General features: G+C 48.0%; 1 protein-coding gene across 19 annotated transcripts in view; it reads left to right on the forward strand.

The window, feature by feature from the left end:
* Nucleotides 1-21705, forward strand: part of PHLDB1 (pleckstrin homology like domain family B member 1) — a 437675-nt gene that overhangs the window by 182508 nt on the left and 233462 nt on the right. For 17 of the 19 annotated variants that reach the window (XM_086956734.1, XM_086956721.1, XM_086956728.1 and 14 more), the window contains exon 5: nucleotides 19326-19451. In XM_086956734.1, the coding sequence (XP_086812860.1) occupies nucleotides 19326-19451 (126 nt within the window). Of the gene's footprint in view, nucleotides 1-6124; nucleotides 6362-19325; nucleotides 19452-21705 lie in introns of those variants that run through there. The other 2 variants (XM_086956735.1, XM_086956731.1) reach the window with 2 other exon arrangements.

Here is a 21705-nt window from a genome sequence, read left to right on the forward strand (position 1 = left end):
AATTGAGTCACAGTGAGACTGCGCATGTGCACTCACGACTGAGTCATGGTGAGACTGTGCATGTGCACTCACAACTGAGTCAAGGTGAGACTGTGTATGTGCACTAACAATTGAGTCACAGTGAGACTGCGCATGTGCACTCACAACTGAGTCATGGTGAGACTGTGCATGTGCAGGAACAATTGAGTGAAGGTGAGACTGTGTATGTGCACTAACAATTGAGTCACGGTGAGACTGCGCATGTGCACTCACAACTGAGTCATGGTGAGACTGTGCATGTGCACTCACAACTGAGTCAAGGTGAGACTGTGTATGTGCACTAACAATTGAGTCACGGTGAGACTGCGCATGTGCACTCACAACTGAGTCAAGGTGAGACTGTGTATGTGCACTAACAATTGAGTCACGGTGAGACTGCGCATGCGCACTCACAACTGAGTCATGGTGAGACTGCGCATTTGCACTAACAATTGAGTCAGGGTGAGACTTCGCATGTGTACTAACAACTGAGCCAAGGTGAGAATGCACATGCACACTAATAACTGAGCTAAGGTTAGAATGCACATGTGCATTAATAACTAAGTCATAGTGAGACTTCATATGTGCACTAACAACTGAGCCTTGGTGAGACAGAGCATGTGCACTAACAACTGAGCCAAGTAGAAACTGTACATGTGCACTTACAACTAAGTCAAAGAGAGACTGCACATGTGCACTAACAAATGAGCCTAGGTGAGATTGCACATGTGTACTAACAACTGCGCCAAGGTGAGACTGTGCATGTGCACTAACAAATGAGCGTAGGTGAGACTGCACATGTGTACTAACAACTGAGCCAAGATGAGACTGCACATGTGTAATAACATTGAGCCAAGGTAAGATTGCGCATGTGTACAAACATTGAGCCAAAGTGAGACTGCGCATGTGTACTAACACTGAGCCAAAGTGAGACTGCGCATGTGTACTAACATTGAGCCAAAGTGAGACTGCGCATGTGTACTAACCCTGAGCCAAAGTGAGACTGCGCATGTGTACTAACATTGAGCCATGGTGAGACTGTGACATGCACACGAACTAACATCTGAGCCAAGGTGAAGCTGTGCACATTGCACTAAATGTAAATGTCCAGTATTTGTAAAGCGCAAACAATTACCCGAGGGTGTCAAGGCGCTGGGTGCCATCTGGAAGATTAAACGAGGTATTGTCCAGAGTTACATGGTGCTGGGCTGATCTGCCGCCGGCGCCGGGGATTGAACCACGAGCCCCTGGTTCCGGAGTCAGTCGCCCTGGCCGCTGTGCCACACCTCTTCACACTAACAATGTGAGACTGCACATGCGCAATGAGCCAAAATGAGATTGCACGCAAACTGACTGATCCAAGTTGAGATCATGCATGCGCATTAAGAGCTGGACCAAGGAAGACAGCTCATGCGTACTAAAACTGAATACTTGTAAAATCACAGCCAGCATGTGACTGCACCTGTAGACTGACTGTGCTCAGGTGGTACCGCATATGTGCAATAGCAAGTGAGAAAGATGAGACTGTGCATGAATACTAAGAAGCAAGCCAAAATAAAACCGCCCATCTGCACTGCACCCCTCTGTCCCTATGGATCCTTGTCTCACCAGGGCTCAGAGAGAGCCCGCCTGATGCGTAAAAAGTCAGCACGCACCACATCGACAAATGACTGGATGTGGAAAATTGTCACTTTAGACAAAAGTACAGTCAGTGGCCCCAGGACATGGACCTTCTTGGCTTCATACAATGCCACCAATGGTGCCCTAGACATGGAGCCTCCTTGCGTGATGTAGTATAGTCAGCATTCACAGCACATGGTGATGCGGTACAGTCAGTGGTGATTAGTACCTGTATTTTTTTAGGACAAATTCCTCTTGGCTTTATAGAGTACAGCCATCACCTACCAAAACGTTGTTCCTGCTTGTTTTAAGGGTACAGTGATTCAACTGTAGGAAAGAAGCCTTTTGGCTTTATACTAGAGATGGGTGAGCCACTGAAAGTTTGAACCAAATGCCTGACTCTGGCTCAGCTTGAGGTAGTCTTCGAACCTCGAGCCCAAAACGAGTCGAGCTTTCACTAAAGGTGATGTGACCTAGTGGCCAGAGCTGCCTTCCAGCAACATGTTAAACCACATTCAAATCCTAGCCTCGTCTCAGCATCCTGTCAATTCTGGCAAATGTCCTTGTGTTGAGGGAAAAAAGTGTAAAGTAGTCTCTGCCTGTGGTGAAGCCTCTTATAACCTTGGACAAGGTTCACGCTAGGTATAACTTCCAAAATAAATGTGGATTCTGCCCTTCACCTGCTTTCTAATTTCACGCTACAAGAATTAAGAACAAAGCATTGACCTCTGCTTTCAGGATGAAATACCCATTTAGTGACTGAATTGCACGGTATGAAACTGCAAAATCTGGTATCAATCAGGACTACCCAGCTTGGCCAAATTGTGTGATCTTAGGCAAATGCGTTAGTTCACACGCTGCCTTTTTGTTCATCATCAGATATAAGAGCACCTTCAAATACTTGAGTTCAGGATGAGAGCTGTACTAAAAGTCCTTGTGTTTTTATGAATAGCCTATTGCATTGCTTCATTTTAATAAGAATCTATTCAACATACAGAGTGCACAGGACAACTGACTTGCCTCTTCGTTCACTAAGAGCATTGTCCTCAGTGAGATACAGGAATGTTTCTCAGTTCATGTATAAAACCTCTCACCTGTAATAGATACCTTTCAATGCAGAGATATAGTTGATGTACTAAGGTGAAACGCTTCCTCGTGGTAAAGAAATACTCTTTTTTGAATTATGATGACACCTTATCGCTTTTTAACATAATGTTTGTTGCATGATTTACATGCCAAATATTTTCAGGGCTCGCCTCGTGCATGGGCTCTTAGATCCAGAGCGGACCTTTGGCTCAACTCTCCCTGTTAATTTGTTGCCTCGCCCACCTCTAGTTTATACAAACCAGTCAGAGGACCAAGTGACATGTGATCTTGACAATCAATGCCAACCCTGATGTGCAAGCAGAGTCTCCAGGACATGGGACCTCCTGCTTCTAAAGAGTACAGACCCCACACTTCACGTTGGAGGGTAGCCAATTCCTCCCAGCAGTGTACCGCATAGTGAAAGGCCTAATTACATCAGGCCTTCAGGCTCACCTCAGTAGTAAAACCAATCCTCCCTCCACCCCCAAACATCTCCGCACCAGGACTTTTGGCCACTTATCTTGGTACAGCAGTGCAGCCAACAGCCCCTTCCTTTATACCAGATACTCAAAGTATGCAGCACTCCTGACCTTTGCATGCAGCACCCTGAACAACAGCAGCACTGGGCTGCTGGTCACTCCACTCAGCACTAACATTAAAAAGAATTTAAATATACAGGGAAGCCTTTATTTAAAAGTTAAATGAAGTTAAAGAAACACAGTATTGAGGTTGTCCTGCACCACTTAACTTTAGGAACAGCTTAATTTTCAAAGCCATTTTGCAGCAAAAGTGTAAAAATATATGGTGTCTTCAAAATAGTGTATTCTATTGACTTGCAAAACCATTTCACCTTAGTATATCAGAATTATATCAATGCATTGAGAACAGGGCCGGACTGGGAACCAGAACCGGCCCTGGCAAAGTGCTCGGCCGGCCCCTCCCCCCCGCACCCTCACCCCGGGAGGAGGGGTTAGGGAGGGGGGTGTGCGACCGCGCTCTGTGCCAGGGCCGGTTTTCGGCCGTTTTTTGTTACAGGGCTGTTTTTGCAGCATAGCTGCAAAAACGGCCCTGTAACATAAAACGACCCCAGGGGCCCAAAACCGGCCCCCAACCATGCGGCCCACCGGGGGATTGCCCGGTGCCCACAACGGCCAGTCCGGGCCTGATTGAGAAGTCTTTTTTGTAAGTGACAGTTTTCAAATATGAATTTAGAAACATTCATTCTTCCTCCCATCCTGACAATAATGCCAAAAGTGAACTAAGAGTAAAGTCAGTTGTTATGTGCGCTCTTAGGGTGTCTCCTGTTATATATGAACAACATTATAGTTTGTTAAATCAAACACAGAAAAAGATTTTGTACAGTGCACATCCTAAAGTCATGTATTTTGAAGTCCTCTTATATAAGATAATAAAAGAAAAAGAGGAAGTGAATTAAAACAATTGCCTAGAATCACGCAATTTGGTAAAGTGGGGAAGCTGTGATTAATTCATGGATTCCTTGTTTCACATTGTGCAATTCAGCCACTAGATGTATGTACTTCGCTTCCCCTATATCCACCTTTCTGCCTGTGGCCGCGGGGGGGGGTGAGGGGGGGCGCCGCTCCCAATAATCATGATGCCCTTTGTGGACGCCCCCTTTACCCACCCCCTTAACGACACTCCCGTACACTCAACATACTCCTGATTCACACAGGAGGACTGTCACTGCCCCCTCCAGGAATCCGGACCATGTAGCTTCATTCAGCCATAAAGTCACACTTTATGCTGGGGCACAGTCAATGGGTTGTAAGCCACGAAACCCTCAACTGTGCAGTATAGGCAATACCAATCACCTTACCGCCCCCAAGAGTGTGTGTATCAGGCGCGCAACACCCATTGGACTCACCGGGCTTCAGCCCCCCCCCCCCTCCCTCCCTCCCCCCCTCGTGTCTGGCAGCCTGGGATGAGACAGATCCCGGGCACACACAGAGCCGCACCCGAACGTTTCACACGTCTTTAAAAGACCATTTGAATGTTAATTAGGCCCTGCAGTTGTTTCACCCCTTCTAAGAGCCCCTGCAGCCCCACTCTGCCTACTGATTAAAGGTTCAGCCCCCCCGAAAAAATGTGTTAGCCCCCCCCCCCCCGAAATTTGGCTCTAGTTGCGCCTCTGGTGTGTGTGTGTGTGTATATATATATATATATATATATATATATATATATATATATATGAAACAGAACTCGTTCCGGCACAAGCCTGTGCCACCAATTATTCCAATCAATCGGCAAAAAAAGAACGAAGAGCTGAACCCAACTTCAGTGCTAACAACAAGGTGTTTTATTTAGGTATGTTGCTGAGCCTGTCCGCCATTACGCGTTTCGACTGTTCCTACAGTCTTGATCTCATGTGTGTGTGTGTGTGTATATATATATATATATATATGAAACAGAACTCGTTCCGGCACAAGCCTGTGCCACCAATTATTCCAATCAATCGGCAAAAAAAGATGAAGAGCTGAACCCAACTTCAGTGCTTACAACAGGGTGTTTTATTTAGGTATGTTGCTGAGCCTGTCCGCCATTACGCGTTTCGACTGTTCCTACAGTCTTGATCACATGTGTATATATATATATATATATATATATATATATATATATATATATATATATATATATATACACACACACCTGTCGCCATTGCCTTTATGCAGCTTGATGTGTGTGTTTTGAGAGGGGCGGTGGGCCAGAAGAACAGGGTGTTTTGAGTGATAGGTGTCATTGGGGTGAGGAAGGTAATGGGAATATGTATGGCAGGAGAAGGAAAGAGGGGGACAAACACGGAAGAGAAATGAGAAGAAGGATAACGGGTGGAGACAGATGGAGAAAAGGGGGAGGATGGAAGGAGGGTGAAAGGACAAGAGAGGAAAGGGTGCGCTGGTCCCAGAAGAAACAAGGTAAGTAAAGGCGCGTGAAAGAAAAGAGAAACACGCGGAAGATGACACAAAACAAGAAGCCTGTGATGACGATGGTAAACAGCGAAGAGAGATGAGTTAATAGATGGGAGAGTGGAAACGCGAGAGTGAGACGGGCAGGGGATTAGCAAAAGCAGGTGCGAGTGAGGAGAAGGAGATTCCGGTGAAAGAAGGGAAGAGTAAGAAGAAAGTGACAGGGTCTGGTTAAGGAGAGGGGATCGAGAGCTTCGGTGCTGTGGAGGGAGGAGAATGATGGAAGAGTGGGAGCCTGTGATAGAGGGAGAGCGCGGCTGGAGCGAGGAGCAGAGATAAGCCCTGCATGTGGAATGTGAGGGGAGGGCGGGGGCAGAGGGGGTGGGAGGCCCCGGGAGCTCCCTGTGAGGTCACGGGCTCCCCCCCTCCTCGGCGTCCTGCCCCCGCGGCTCCTGATTGGCCCAGCAGGACCAGGCTGGCAGGCCCGGGGCCGCCCCCTGAATAGGAGCCGAGGGCCGAGGGAGTGAAGGAGGGCGAGCGCCGGGCCCAGCCCGCAAATAACACCGGCCAAAAAAAGCCGGCCCGAAATTAGCCGCAGAGCCTGGAAGCCGGCCCTGGGCAGAGGGGGCGCACGGACCGGGGCGCACCGGAAACGGGGGCACCAGAGCCACCGCTTGGCAGGACCGGAGCGGCGACCGAGGCGGCCCCACTCGGTGAGTGAGAGAGAGCCGCTGGTGGAGGGGGGCAGCGAGCGGGCACGGTGCGGGGAGATCTGAGGGGGGCAGGAGTACATGGAGGGGGGTAGTGTGAACAGAAGATGCGAGTGCAGGGGCTGACAGTATGAATGAAGAGTAGGAGTGCCAGACTGGGGGTGGTAGTGTGAACGAAGGGTGGGGGTTGTAGCGTAATGGAGAGGTGGAGGTGCGAGGGGAGGTAGGGAGGGCAGTATGAAAGAACAAGGGGGTAGTGTGATTGAAAAGTGTGATGGCAGAAGTAGTTGAGTAATGCCAATGACGGCAGGGGTGCTAGTGTGAGTGACAGATGTGAGGGCAGGGCTGGCAGCGAGTGACAGTGTGAGGGTTGGTGAGGTTACACACGAGCAATAGGGCAGTCGTGGGAGTAAAGGGTGGCATTGTGAGTGAAGTTGGAGCAATACTTTTCGGAGCAGGGTTGGTATTGTGCTTGAAGGACAGGGGTGAAAGAGTGGTGGCGATGACACTGCAGGTGTGGGTAGTGTGAACTGAGGAAGAGTTGGTAGTGCGAGGCCGGTGGTTAAGTTGCCAGGTGACTGCTCTCACCGGGGCACTGTGTAACAGTCCTCGCTTTTCAAATGACTGTTTTCAAGTGTGTAAGCCTCAATGACTCGGGTTTAAGTGAACCAAAAACACAACTCCCAGAGTGCAATAGGTTTTGAAAGAGAATCCTAGGACCGGGAAACGATCCTCCTGATGACAGTTCTTCATCTGGTAACCAAACTGCTGGTTGTACAATGAGAAACATTTACTGCTAATTGAGGTGGGAGGGTCAGGTCATGAGATGATGGTTTAGGTGGTGTTGGTTAACAGTGATGGGTGGTGTAAGCTAGGGAGACAGTGTCGAGGGGGTTGTTATGTGTGAAGATAAGGCCCTGGTGTGAGTGCGTGTATTGGTAGAGTGGGTTGATAATGGGGTAACGGTGTGAGGGGTAACATGAATAAGGTTAGCGTCAGTGAGGCCAGAGCTCTCAAGTTGCTCTGTAACGTGTGTGGTTAGATCATTCATCCCATGTATTCATGTTTGCATTCTGGAAATTGAAGTCATGTTTGTCTCTTTATAAAATCAAGACTACAAGTTCCAAAATACAATTACAAAAACTTGGACTGGATAAGTTACTCGTGACAGGATCTGGGGTTCCGTGTGACGCCATATAGTAGAGTGTGTTACGGTGGTAGTGTAGGTTTTGTGAGTTCAGATACGGGGTACTTGTGGTTAGTGGGTGGGGAGGTTGTACAAGTGAGGGCAGTGGCGAAGATGAGGATATTAGGGTGGGTGGTTGGAGCGTGAGTGGCTAGGCTGCTGCTATGAGTGAGGGCAGATAAGCGAGGCCAGAAGTTGTGGGAATGAGGTTAGGGTGTTGAGTGAGTGATGGTAGGGGTGTTTAGGAGTCTGAGGGCTGTGATGCTGGCAGGAGTGAGAGCAGGGATCCGAGTATGAGTGAAGGCAGATCTGTCTGAGGGAGGGCAGACGGTGGCATGCGAGTGACTGTAAGAGTGGTTGTGTCAATGAAAGACTTAGTGCTGTTGACGGTACGGTAACTGGGATTGCAAAGGCTGTGTAAGGAGGGTAACAGGTGGTTGAGTGAGGTCAGAGGTGTGTGTGTGTGTAGTGGTGATGATGTGAATGAGGGCAGGGTTGCTAGTATGAACCAGGGTAGTTAGGTGATGTGTGAGTGAGGGTACAGGTGGTTGTATGAGAGATGACGGGTGGCCTGGTGTAAAGGCAGGAGTACCAGTGTGTGACTCATCTTATTCCTCTTCAAAAATATCCCCTACCTCCACTCTCTGACTGAACCTAAACCTCTTTTACTATTATGAACTCCCAAATAATCCTTTCTAAACTCTTCCTTCCTTTATCCTTCATCCATCCTTTATCCTATCCAACTAAAAGACTCGCATGTCTACAACTCCCTATAACTATTTATATTTCCACCACTACTCCACCGCTGGGTTGCGGAGTAGCATGCTACTTGCTGAAAAGCGCTTCAATGCCTCGACGGGGTAGTAAGCGCTATATAAGTATATTAAAGAGTGCGTTCATGGTAGTGGTGACTGTGTGTGTTTGTGAGGGCATGGTCCAGTTTGACTGAGCATCTCACACGGAAGCGGTAGTAAATAATTCTTCCATGTCTCCACAGTTGTGGAACCTTTCCCTCTGCAGACTAGTAGTACCGTGCCGGTCGAGAGAATGACAGGTTATAGTGCTATGTGAGTGTTGAAGGGGCACTTCAGTTAGGTTGGTTAGCAGGGAGGGGTCGTGCTTTGCCAACTCCCAACAAACAATCCATACCTGTGCTCCAGGTGTACTCGTGACTCTGTACTGTTGCTGTTGCCCAAAAGAATGCACTTACTCACTGTGGCCACTCCCTCTCCGTAGGCATTTTCTGTAGCGCACTCCAGGAGTCCAACTGAGCCCCTCCAGCAAAAACAAGCACTGGCAATATCAATATGTCTAGCTTTCATTTAGAGTCCTGACTGCAATATGTGTTTTTTTTTATTTTTTAAAGCAGGCTGTGGTGAAAAAAATGCATAATGAGATAAATAATTTAATATATGATGATTCACTATGCTTTTGAAATGTACAATAATCCCTCGTTCATTGCAGTGTAAAAATTCCATATGAGGTTGAATGATGTTCAAACAGCCAATAACATAGTAGAGAGTGTAATATTCCTTGGTGGGGAGCAAAAGCACAATCTTTGGATATGTTAAACAACTGGTAACACTTGGTCATATAGACATTGTTGTTGTCAAGTCAGATCTAAAAATTCAATTTCTAAGACAGTACTAAATTTAAACTACCTTACTCCTGCATCCCTCTTCCCTCAGAGCACATTTATGGTGCTAAGTGCCCCTCTCTCAGGGAGCAACATGAGTGTCTGAGAAGAATCCGCACAGAGGACCCTGAAACGCTTTCTTACACCCTCTTTAGAGTCCACTTTACAGGGGTTCGAGAACAGCAGCATCGTCAGGAGCACAGCATCATCCAAAGTAGACCTCCCCAGCCTTTACAGATATTCAGGGAGATACGTAACTCAAAGTATGTTAAACAGGGCACTCTGGTGATTGATGCATCCATTTTAACAAATGTTCTCCCTTGGGGTTTACGGCAGTCACAATTGAACACCCAGGGTAGATGTTGTGCACCGTTCCACCCATCCTTCTCCCCAAAAAACAGATTTGCTTTCAGGTAGGTCTGGGTGTAAAATTCCTCTTCCCTCTTGGAGTTTGCAGAGTTTTTTCGCACTCCGCAGAGTACATGGAGTTTGCCAAAAATCTGCAATGGGGAGTTTTTTCCTTGCATGCACTCGCCAGCGAGGAAAATTTTGCTCCAGACCACCACCCAGTGAGATTTCTCAATGCCGCCATTTGCAGATGGTTGCTACCGCTCGCGTTGAGAAAGCTGCTGCTCAAGTAAAATATCTACTCAAGCAGCAGAAAGAAGCAACGCCCTTCTGCGCTGCGTGTGGTACTGTTCGCAGGGACTTTACAGCACGGGACAAACACCCAGCCCTAAAAATCAGTGTGAACGGTGTGACACAATGATGCCGCTTGCGGAACTCTGCGGAACCTGGCAGAGTTTTTGGATGCGCTCTGCCCAAGCCTACGTTCTTCGGATCTTTAGTGAATATGCGGACACAGTGCCATCTCCCTCATGTTGCAAGTTGGAGTCTGGGGGAGTCGATCATTGGGTACACCAGGTTAGAATGTACCAGGTCCCCTTCCTCTGTGGAGCACCGTGGGAGTTCAGCTTCTCCCGCCATGGCCGGTCACCCCAGGGATCCTTGGGGGCTAGTTCTCGCCTCGGACAGCACCTCAGGATTTCGTGAGAGCTTCCACACACCCCTTTGCGCTCCACCCGGTGGTTCAAAGACCCCAGCATCCTCCTCTGTCTTTTATTTATTTATTTATTTTTAACGTTTTATATAGCGCTAGCTTAACCAGTAGGTATCCATCCGAGCGCTTTACATACACACAGTAAACAGCAGAATTACATTACATAGGGCAGTAATGAAGCAAACCAAAGAAAAAAATAAAGCATGGGAAATAAATATGCAGTGCAGAATAAGGGGAGAGAGCAATAAAAAGAAACAGGTGAGAATGACTTAGTCCGGTCACCAACTATCCTTGAATGTTCTGGGAGAGAGGAGACAACTCGGATATAGTAGTCTATGTAAGTTGACGTTGGTCTTGAAAGTAATTGTTTAGGCGATGGAGTTTCAGGTCCCTTTTGAAACGGGAGAAGGAAGGGGTTGCATCTGAGGACTCCAGGGAGAGCGTTCCATATCCTGGGAGCGTTGCCTTAGTCCCCCAAATCAACCCTGTGATTCTGTGGCGTACTTCTTCCCTCCGAGAGCGCCCTGGGGCTGTAAGGGAGGCTCTCTGGACAGGGTGACTTGTGATATTAATCGGCAATCTGCACCCCTGGCAGCGAGGACAGTGGTCCCCTGCCCCCCCCCCCCCCCCCACCCAGCATCCCCACTTTACACCACTTGCACTCCTCTGACCCAGCGGCTGCACGAGAAAAGGAGAGGACGAGCCAATGAAAAGAGGGATTTTCCCGCGTTCAAAGAACAGGAATAATCTAGGATTAAAAACCAGCGAAAGTGTGTCAGGGACGCTGTGCCTGGAAGGGGGGGGGGGGGGCGTAGTGCAAATAGAGACCCCGGCAAGCAACTGCTCGTAACGGGGCTCCGCAGGCTTGGGGAAGGGGAGAGACGCGGCCTGAGGGGTACTGCAAGCTTGGGCACGGGGGTCACACTGTAAACAATGGTGGAGCGCTGGTGTAAACACAGAGGGGGCGGGGCCGCGCAACCTTTGCTAGTGGGAAGCACCATTAACCACCGGAAATCGGGGCGGGGGCTGGCACTATTGTAAATGGTCTCCCTGTCAACACGTGAAGTCGGGCCTCTGTAAACAGAGGGGCTGGAGCACTGTTCACACCCGAAGGGCTGGAGCACTTTTAACACAGGGGCAGGGAGAAGAACACTGACCACTGGAAGCCAAGGCTTGGGTGGCGGGCTCTGAAATACCGGAGTCAGGGCAATTGTTGGCACATACAATCTGAGGTTGATCACTTGGAAGTGGGGTCTGTGGAGGACCTGCGGTGGACTTATGAGGGCTGTAACTGCAGCATTCCAACTACAACAAGCGGTGAGGCAGAGTAAACCGAGAAAATGGGGAGAATGTGAACACTGGAAACTGTCAGGCATTTTATACACTGTAAATGCTAAAGGACATTGTACACTCATATTGTGGGTGTACTACGGGAGAAAGAAATTGGGAAAGCGTTATGCCTTTAACACAAACTGTGTGGCAGTCGGATCCTGTAAGTGCAATACCGAGGGTGCCAGGGACATACATTGTGGGATTGTGAACACAAGTAGCACGGACCCATGTGAGCTGGGCTTTGCTGAACAGTGTGAACCGGAACCGGTGTCACGTTGGTGAACTGTAAACATATGATCTTGGGAGCAGAGGGTTCATAGGAAATGTACCTGGAAGAATTTGGATTCGCGTGGGAAACCTGGAAAAGCAAGGCCTCACAAATGGAGAGCTGTAAATCACAATTTAGGAATTGAAAATCCTGCTACTGTCGAGTGTGTTGGAAACGTGTAAATACGGAAACTGGAAGCTTTGGGAGAGCTGTGAAATCGGAATAGGATGAGCACTTGGGAACTGCAAACAAAGACCCTGGTGAGCACACTGGAATTCAGTAGGCGTTGAAAACGAGCGCCACTCGTTGTAATGGTAAACACGAGACCTGTGGAGCACAGAGAAACACGTGAATGTGCCGAGCTTTCGAGGAGCTGTATGTTCACTGGAACTCCTGAGCCCTCAGGGGGACTGGAAAGACTGAAATTGGAGAGCACGTGACAAGTACGCAGTGACTAAAGAGTCACAAGTGAGATGCAATTAGGAACTTTAAACACCGGTTAGAAGCCGCGGGGGCTTCAGGGAGCTATAAACGTGAATTGGGAGGGTGGCGCAAGTGGTGGTGCTCGGAGCCCAGTCACGCCTACGAACTTTTAGCAACCCAAAGTACGTAGGCATGGGGCCGTAGCGAAGATGCGCCCGGGAGCGTGCAAACAGCGCGTGGCACACTGGACACGTGTAGGAACTCGGCTTCAATGCGCACATACAACTTGCAGTGCCGCCTGCATACGCCTCCATGCCTGTGCATACGCATCCTTGAATGTTATTCTGTGCGCTTTCATCCGTGTACACCCTTAAGCACTTGCTGTTGCGCACACTTGTCCTCTTATCCAGAACTGCGCACGCTCTTGTGTATATGTGTTTTGTTTTAGTGCCGTATACGCCTGCTGATCCTTTCCTGCGACTTTTCATTGTTATTCTTTTATTATGATTTATATGCAGCTTCTTTGTAAATAGCGCTTTGATGAGTTACTTTTCTTAGTTTGTGCTTTGTAAATTTTCTAAAATTATATTAACACGGTCAAGCAGTTAATATCCGTGCACGGTCCGTGCACGCACGCATTATACCAAGGGATATACATTGGACAGCGAGGGTTCGAAAGGAATGCACATCCACTTAAGTAGATGCCCGTGTGCGTGCACGCGCACGTTATTTCATGCCCGCAGAGATCACCCAGTGCCAAGTTTTAGAACAGGTTGGCAGTCATTGTGTCCGGCACTGTTCCAGAGGAGGAAATTGATTCACCCAGTGCTGCCATGGGAACCGGCACCGCTCCGGGAGTAGTGAGTAGGTTCTGAATGTTTAGAACTGTGAGTCAGTCCAGGCCATGGCTTACTCCTGCCGAGATGTCTGGTGCAGTGATGTGCCAGTTTGTCTGCGGGCAGGTTCCTGGAGGGATGTCACTTTCTGATTGCAGTCAGTCTGACGGATGGGAGCTGTTGCTACGTCACAGTCTGGGCTTAGATTTTTGTACTAATGTCACAGTCTGATCTCAAGTGCATGGACTAGACCGATCATGGGATTTGACCATAGAAGTCTGGAGTGGGGTCACGCTCCCCACATGCAGTCCCCATTTGTTATCTTTGCGTCCTCATAACCTGCCATCTGGTTCCTGAACTGACATCAGGCTGGCTTGTGGTTCTTGTCAATTTTGATACTATTTTAACTCACTTTGGGAAAGTTTGCAAGTCAGATTCTAACATGTTAAATAGTGATTGTGCATGCAGCGCACGTCTGTATTCATCCTCATTGGCACTTTAAAGCCAGATCTATTTATTGACTTTGCCAATGCTTGTTTGATATGTTGATCCCTAAATTGGCCGATGTGTTGCCAGCAAATAACCGAAAACTACGAATGACGTGAATTACCACATGCATTATGCAATGACCCGCAAGGAAAGTGCAGGTGTGACTTCTGGCAGTCACTGGAGCCTATAGTGAACGACCGTCACAACGCGTCAAAACACCGCAGTGCCATTACGACGCGTCTTTTACAACGCAAGTCGTTACCACGACTTGCGCTGGAGGGCGCTCTAGACTAGGAATAGTAGATTTACTATTCCAACACCTTCCCTACTGTACGTAGGCTGGAGTTGGAATAGTAAATCTAACTATTCCTAAGTCCAGCACCCTACAGCGCAAGTCGTGGTAACGAATTGCGTTGTAAAAGATGCGTTGTGATGTACCGCAATCATTTTGATCACGTTGTAACATCGTACATCCCAGCCTATACTGCTTTGGGAAAGGGTCTGATGAATTGGAAGGTGACAACTCGTATTGAAGCCTGAGTTGGGTAAGTCAATTTTTAAGTCACTTAACAACATTCACATCCACAGTTCTGTTCGCCTTCCAGGACTGCAAAGTGAAGTCAGCACCTTTCAATATCAGCACAGCAGCAGCTGAGTCAGAATGACGTTTGCTTAAAGGAAGTCTGAGCACATTTCCTTTTCCGTGGACTCTGTGAGGAAAGAGAAGTACCAGTGTTTCTTCAGTACTCCTAGTCAGAGCGCTACCCCAGGTTCTGCCCATCCTCTAATGTGGCACAGCTGCTGTAAAGACTCCTCCGAAATGTAAACAAGCATCCGCCATTTTGGTTTTCCATCTCTGTGGCCCAAGCGGTCTCTTCCTGCATCACCGTCTTTACTGCCACGCATAACTGTGAGCCGCAGATCGCCTCTATGCCATGACTCTACGTTCGCAAGTAACGCCATGGTGGGTCTCTACTCCTCCACAAACACGTGCCTCAGAGCAAAAAACCTCTGTTCCACTCCATAGGCAGTCTGTCTCGCACTCCAGTTCTTCAACCTCAACTGAAATTCAATACACAATGTGTATACTAGTCGTACTTTGGACTTCTCTGTCTTTTCTGCCCTTTCTGAACTCTCTTCCTGGGCAGAGTTTGTCGAGCTTTAGAAGAAGAATGTGGATTTAGCACATTTGCACTCAGTGCTTAATTTGAGCCTGTGCTTTCCGATAGTCAGCACCGGCACTTATTTGTCAGCACCGGCTCTAGTGACAGTTCACCACATGGTGGCGCTGCCTGTTTAATTTTGAGATGAGCACAGCAACCATGTTTATGCAGGCAAATCGTATTGGAAATGAATAATACCAGCCTCTCACACCATTATAATAACTTTGTGTAGCCTGAAATAGTCTGAGCTGTCACACCTGTAAAAGTGCGATGGTTAGAGGTTATGTTGGTACTGTCACTGGCAGCACTGACAGGGGCAATGTGTGGTGCAGGCAGCAGTGACCTTTCAAGAAGGGCCCTGGCACTTAGTGTTTTACAAATTAAGCACTGGTTGCACTTGAGTGTTTGTGTTGCCGACAAACACCTCTCATCTGTTGTGTGTATTCCAGCTATGCGGCTGTCACCAATTACCTCTGTAAAATGGTGGAAAGCGTGTATACATGCTGTATCTGCTAGCATTGCTTATTTAGGTGCTGCCGCTGTAGGGCTGTCTCTTGTTAAGGTCTTAGAAACCAGGTTGTGTGAAGTTCATGGAATATGAGGGAATAAATGTCTCCAATTTGAACTACCGGCGTGGTTGGCTCTAACCTTGATGGTTTCTCTGGTCTCAAACATGCGCACACGCAGCCCTTTCCTTGCCACTGCATTGACTTTGCTCCACTGTGTACTTGTTGGACAGGCATAAACCCTACGTCCACGTCTTACCTACTTGACGTTCGAGTAGTTGTCAGGAGGCTGGTACTCTCAGATGCAGTTCAGTAATCCACCCAGTCCCTGCGGCCAGGCGGACGTTGGCTCCACTGACACACTTCTGTTTTCAGCAGGTGCACCAGATAAATGAAGAATGCAGGCTTTCTTCTCCGTGACCCTAAATGCACTTAAAGGAGCTTTGACCTAGATCAAAAAAAGAGGTGTTTCATCACAGAATGCTTTGGAAGGCAAGATACAGAACCTGCAATTGTTATCACTTGCTGCTACCCTTGTGCTTACTTTGGCTGTACCCAACCATTGAGCTAGCCTGAAGGATCTGTGCTTTGTTTTACATTGCACCGAACTTGGCAGGGGCCTAGGCCTGGAATGGAGGTGGGGTTGGCACTACCTGCATCAGGGGACTGGGCGGTCCCAGATACCTCCTTTTCGTTGACAACTGCTGATAATGCCCCCCACGTCTGACGCGCTCTCACCTAACTGTTTAGAAAGCAGTCTTCTTCACAGCTAGTCAGCCGATCAATAGTGCAGTCTGAGCTTATAATCGATTGTATTGATGGGGGCGATCGATTGTAAAATTATTTACTACATGCGGTCTTCTGGTGGTCCTTGTGTTCGTGATGTGGCCAGCTTGTCCAAGGGTGCTTTTTGCATCCTGTGCGTGCATCTGTAGGCACGTTGTGTGTGCCGCCTCCACACCCACTGTGTGCTCGCACAACATGACATTTTTGTGTTTATCACACATTCATCTTATTGCTGGTATTTGACAGCCGACATTCATGGACGTCCAACTCAATGGTCATCATTTTATCACCTAGAAAGGATAAAAAGCATTGTGGATCTGCATGGATTCAAACCTGTGACCGAAGCTTTCAACCCAGATGCCTGCGAAGGCTCAGCGGATGCATGCATCTATAGTTATGCAGCCACTGGAAGCTGGTTTACCCCGTGGCATGTATTTCAAATGTATGTTCACTCATGTATGGTTGAGCACCCTACCCGTTCAAGTAGGCAGGCATTACCAGCAGTTGTGATCAGTCTGGTGAATGGCCCGGAAGTATACCCCATAACTTGATGAGTCTCGAGCGCAGTGTAAGGTTTATGTGGGCGGTGATCCCAATGAACTCCGAGTACCCCTGAAAATGTAGAGTCTCACAGATGGGTCAACTCTCGTGTTAGTCGTAATCTCAGCCGCTGGCGATAGCTCAGGCACATTTAAGACCATCCTTTGTTTGTCCCCTGTTCCATTCCAGACCTAGATCTGCCACATGCTGATGAGGCCCTTCCTGCCCAATAGGAACTGCCTTCTCCAGACAGGAACAGAAGCAGACACAGACCAGGTTTGGCTTACTGAGGCCTCGTACCAGTTCAGCACTGCACGAGTCTGGTGAGTACAGTGCATTCCCATCCACTCTGGCCTAATGGAGGCAGTGCTCAAAATCCTCTCGGCCACTTTTTGATTTTCCTTAGTCCGGATGCCTAAACTTGATGGGTATTGCCAGATGTGGACACTACTCAGTGTGCCACAGCACTCCAGCTGCACCCTACTAACGAGGAAGTTTAAGGTGGGCTTCTTGTTGCCTTCAGAGGGCCCCTGAATGGCAGGTCGGGTTGTAATGTTCCTAGAGGAGCAGGGCTAAGGTTGGTTTGCATATGGCTGGTTCCTGTCCGAGGTGGCATGGTGGGCAAAAACTGATGCACTGCATTGTGACCCAGAGTATCGTATCGTTTATTGATATTCCAAAACACTGTTTCATATCAAAATAGTGTACATCAGTTAAAAACATCTTAAAGAAAGATAGAACACACATAAAAACAACAATAAATAACATTAAATATCCATAAAATCAATCAAGGGGGTGTAGAATCACAAGGGGGCATTTACAACTTGGCAGTCCATGGCTTTTAACACTTTACTTCTAATTATCCAAGCTGCATACACGAATTTAGAGACGGCCACCACCTTAATCGAGGTCGTATCACTTTTGCATATTCTATATGCCTTTCCTTTCGACAATAAACGGAGGTATCTGCTCATGGCGGCAATTCATTTGGACCGTGCTTACGCATAGAGGGGACAAAAAAACATGTGTTCATCTCTTTCGCGGGGCGTTTGGCAGCATAGACAACAATCAGGTTCCTGGTTCGCCTCCCTCCATTTTGCTGAAATGGCTGCTACAGGTAAACACCCATATCTAAATTGTAGGTATAGGACTCACGTTCATGTGTGTGTGTGTGGGGGGGGGGGGGGGGATAAAGTTCAGCAGCACCTCGTTCTCACACACAGACTTGTGGCAAAGAAATGCACTTGTCACCCAGAGTAATTACCAGTGGCTGAGATTAAATCGACCCATCATCCCACCGCTTTTTCCTCCGTCGAAGCATAACTCTCAACCCGGGGAAGGAACCTCTGTGGGGGATGTTGCAAGTCAGGGATGCGCCTTTTAGATGTATTTATTCAATCATACGCCGTAGTTCAGTTCGCCTCTGTCAGGTGCTGGACTGAAATGTACTCGTCTCGTGCAGCCCTCCTGGCTAAAACCCCCGCGCGCTCTGATTGGTTACGGCGCTGTGTGCCGAAGTCCGCTTGCATCCCTCAGGCTTCTCACGTCGCGCACGTGCCCAGGTGTTAAAATCACACTTCTGTTACCCGCGGAACAAACCCGTCATAGATACAAACCGACAGCGCGCGCCGGCTGCGGGAAATGTTTTAATAGAAAAGCAAATGGGCGCCTGAGGCCGCGGCCTGGACCTCTGGAGGGAGTCGAGTGCCCAACTTGTGCTCGCTGACGCTGTTTGTGGTGTGGTGCGCGTGAGAGGGGCAGAGGCTACCCCATGTGTTCACTGTGTGCGTGGGAACGTGTGAGAGAGAGGCGCGTGAGCCTGTATTCGCTCTCTACCAGCTGCAGCCAGCCTTGGAGGTGCGCAGGCTCCCAGCCATGTCTGGGGGTGGGAGCCTCCCTGGGAGGACACTAGTTGTACCCTAGGTTCCTGGCCTCTGGACGGCAGCAGGGACGTAGCTTGGTCAGTACGACTTTTTTTTGTAAAATAAGCAATATTCCGAGGACTTTTAAAACAACGAGGGAAGAGTGTGTGTATTTGTGTATGTAAAAATCCTTGGTGAAATCGGACTGACCTCTCACAATACCCGACTAAAAGCACCTCTACACAACATTTTTTCTGAAAATACATTTATTGGGGGGGCACAGGGGTAACACCCCAAACACCTCCCATGAAGGTACGCCCCGCATCCACGGAAGCAACAGCAGGCTGGGCCACGTCTCATACGTGGTAATAATGTGTGTAGCGAACACTTAGCAGAGTATGTTCCATGTGAAAGATTTATGAGGCCAAGAATGTACAGGACCGTATTGCACGGGGATGGTGGCCCGTTTGTGAGGACCGGGTATGCTATTTTATCTCTGTGGTCAGTTAGGCTCAACTTTCTATAGGGTCTGTGGGCTTTCTCCGTTGGTAGCTGCTACAGAGCAGGCCATGCACATTCTGGCTTGTGAAGTCATTAGGATTTGCGGACTATTTATGAAAAAACTCCGAACTGAATCAGAAATTACCTGGCCTAAGCCCCCTGATGGCAGGCTAGACCTCGATGTGGCAGGATTATATGCAATGGGAAGTGTGTAAAGGTGTGGTTATGAATAGAGGGGGCTTACCTTGCCACGCCCACCTGCATGGGGTTGTCCAGCATGCGTTCTAGACCAGCCAGCAGAGGGCAGCCTATGACAAAAACGACTAGGGCAATGTTGTTTTATAAAATGTGAACTCTAATCCGGAACCTTTCTCCGCAGGGTGCATGATTTGCCTGGGACAGTCAACCTTCCTACGATTTAACCACCCTGCTGAGGCCCAGTGGATGCGCAGCATGATCCCGGCAGGGGCGAGGAGCCCAGCAGCACCCTACGGACACAGCGCAGGTAATTATGGCTAAATGCGCATGCACAAGACGACTTTAGGCAGTGTTTGGAGTAGACAGGTGTGTCACTTGGTAAGAAATTCCAATCTTCTCCTTATTCAGTATACAAAGTTCCTCATAAATTTGATTCTCAAGGCTAAAAGTTTTAATAAAAAATAGAATAGGGAAATTCATATAAGAACAGAGGTGGTGGATTATGTGTGTAGAGAACATCTGATGGCAGGGCTTTGGTAAGTTTTTAGAAATTCTGTGGTGAAGGTCTAAGTTCTTGAAAAACCCAAATACAGTCCAGTTTTCACCACTCGAGATTGGCTGGCTTCCTAATTTATACCCCCTGGACATTGCTGGGTTTGTTTTTAGCTTCCATTATGTCATCGGTATGATCAACAACACCTTTTCGTAGAGATTTGTAAAGGGATTGAGTTTTTCCTTCTTGTAGTGCAGGGATGTCCAGAGTAAACCCAGAACCCCTGGATTCTTGCCAGATTTGTTGTGAAACCACAGAGTATGCAATTGAGTCTCATTTCTATTTATTATATGGAAATTTATCTTGCATGAATGGCTTGATTTGATCTATATCTGGCTTCCCTGGCCATAGGTTGGACACCCCTGTTCAGGTATATCTGTTTTTGCAGGCATACACTTCGGATTTATTTATTTTGAAAGTTTTATATTGCGCGGACAAGATCTTTGCAGATATCAGAGCGCTTTACAAAGAAGGGCTACATGAGGGAGCATAGTCAAACAAGTAAGTCAATGAAGCTAACAGTACAATAGGTGGGGGCAAAGCCAATCATGTAAATCAATAATACAAGTAATACAAATAAGCAATGGGGTCAAACAAGTAGTACAGATCGGTGCAGAGTCTTTAACACCTTCGACGCTCATGCCGAGCTCAGCTCGTCATGAACAATGGGAAACTCAATAAATCAGCACAGGGGGGGAAAAGCCTTAGCAGCCATGGTGTTAAAGAGTCCGAAATAATAGTTCAGGTGTATTTAGCCATGAGGATAGCTTTTACTTCTTTCTTAAAGAGTGTTGTGGAAGAGATGAGCCTGGTTTCGGGAGGGAGTGAGTTCCAGATCCTGGGTGCCATTCCTGAGAAGGAGCGTTTATAGGTTTTTTCCTTCCGGAATCTTCGAGGTTTCAGCAGAAGATTGTTTGTGCCTCTAGTGTTTCTGGCGCCGCCAGAGATTGTCAGCTTTTGAGTGAGGTAGCCGGGTGAGTTCAGGTGTACCGCCCTGTGAGTCAAGCAGGCGATTTTCAGATGTATTCTGGCTTCAAAAGGCAGCAGTTCAGGGATTTCAAGTCAGGGGAAATGTGAGAGTGCTTTTTTGACCCAGTGATGAGTCTCGCTGCAGCGTTTAGAGAAGCTCTTAGGGGTGCGGTAGTAGTTAGGGGGAGTCCGCAGAGGGCGATGCTGCCATATTCAATTCGAGGGATGACTAGTGCTTGTACTGCAGTTTGGAAGTCTTTGGCTGGGAGGAAGGGTTTAAGTTTCCTCAGGGTATTGATTTGGAAGTTCGCTCCCTTAGTTGCCTTGCTGATATGTTGCTGCATGTTGAGATTTGTGTTGAGTGTTATGCCTAAAGATTTTGCTGAGTCCACGATGGTGGGTTGGACATTGAGTGCGGTTAGGTGTTTAAGCCAACTTTGAGTGGTGGAGATCTTCGCTGGAGGTGAGATCAGGAGGAACTCTGTTTTCAGAGAATTGAGTTTGAGATGATTATCGGCAAGCCAGGATTGGGTGCTTCTGATCGTTGAGTTCAGGAGCAGAATGTCTTTGGGGGATTGTAATTTGAGATAAATTTGGGTGTCATCGGCGTACATGTGAAAGTGTACATTGGATGCTTGTAGCAAGGTGGTGAGAGGTTCCATAACTAGGTTGAACAGAGTCGGGGATAGGGAGGATCCTTGGGGGACGCCTAGCGTTACAGGTATTGGCAAGGACATCAGGTTGTTGCTCTTCAATTTCTGCGACCTGTTGTGTAGAAAGGAAGTGAACCACTTGAGAACAGTTCCAGATAGACCCATTCTTGTGTTTAGTAGTTCGAGTAGATTCTCATGTTTAACGGTGTCGAATGCTGAAGAGAGATCAAGAAGGATGAGGAGGCAGGTGTTGTTTTGGTCTAGCATTTGAAGTGCGTCGTCAATTATGTGAGTCATAGCAGTTTCTGTACTGTGTCCTGCTCGAAAGCCTGATTGATGAGGGTTGAGGAGATCGAACTGTTCAATGTGTTTAGTCAATTGTAGTT

Source organism: Lissotriton vulgaris, chromosome 2_1 (genome assembly GCF_964263255.1).
Source record: "Lissotriton vulgaris chromosome 2_1, aLisVul1.2, whole genome shotgun sequence".
Lineage (NCBI taxonomy): Eukaryota > Metazoa > Chordata > Amphibia > Caudata > Salamandridae > Lissotriton > Lissotriton vulgaris.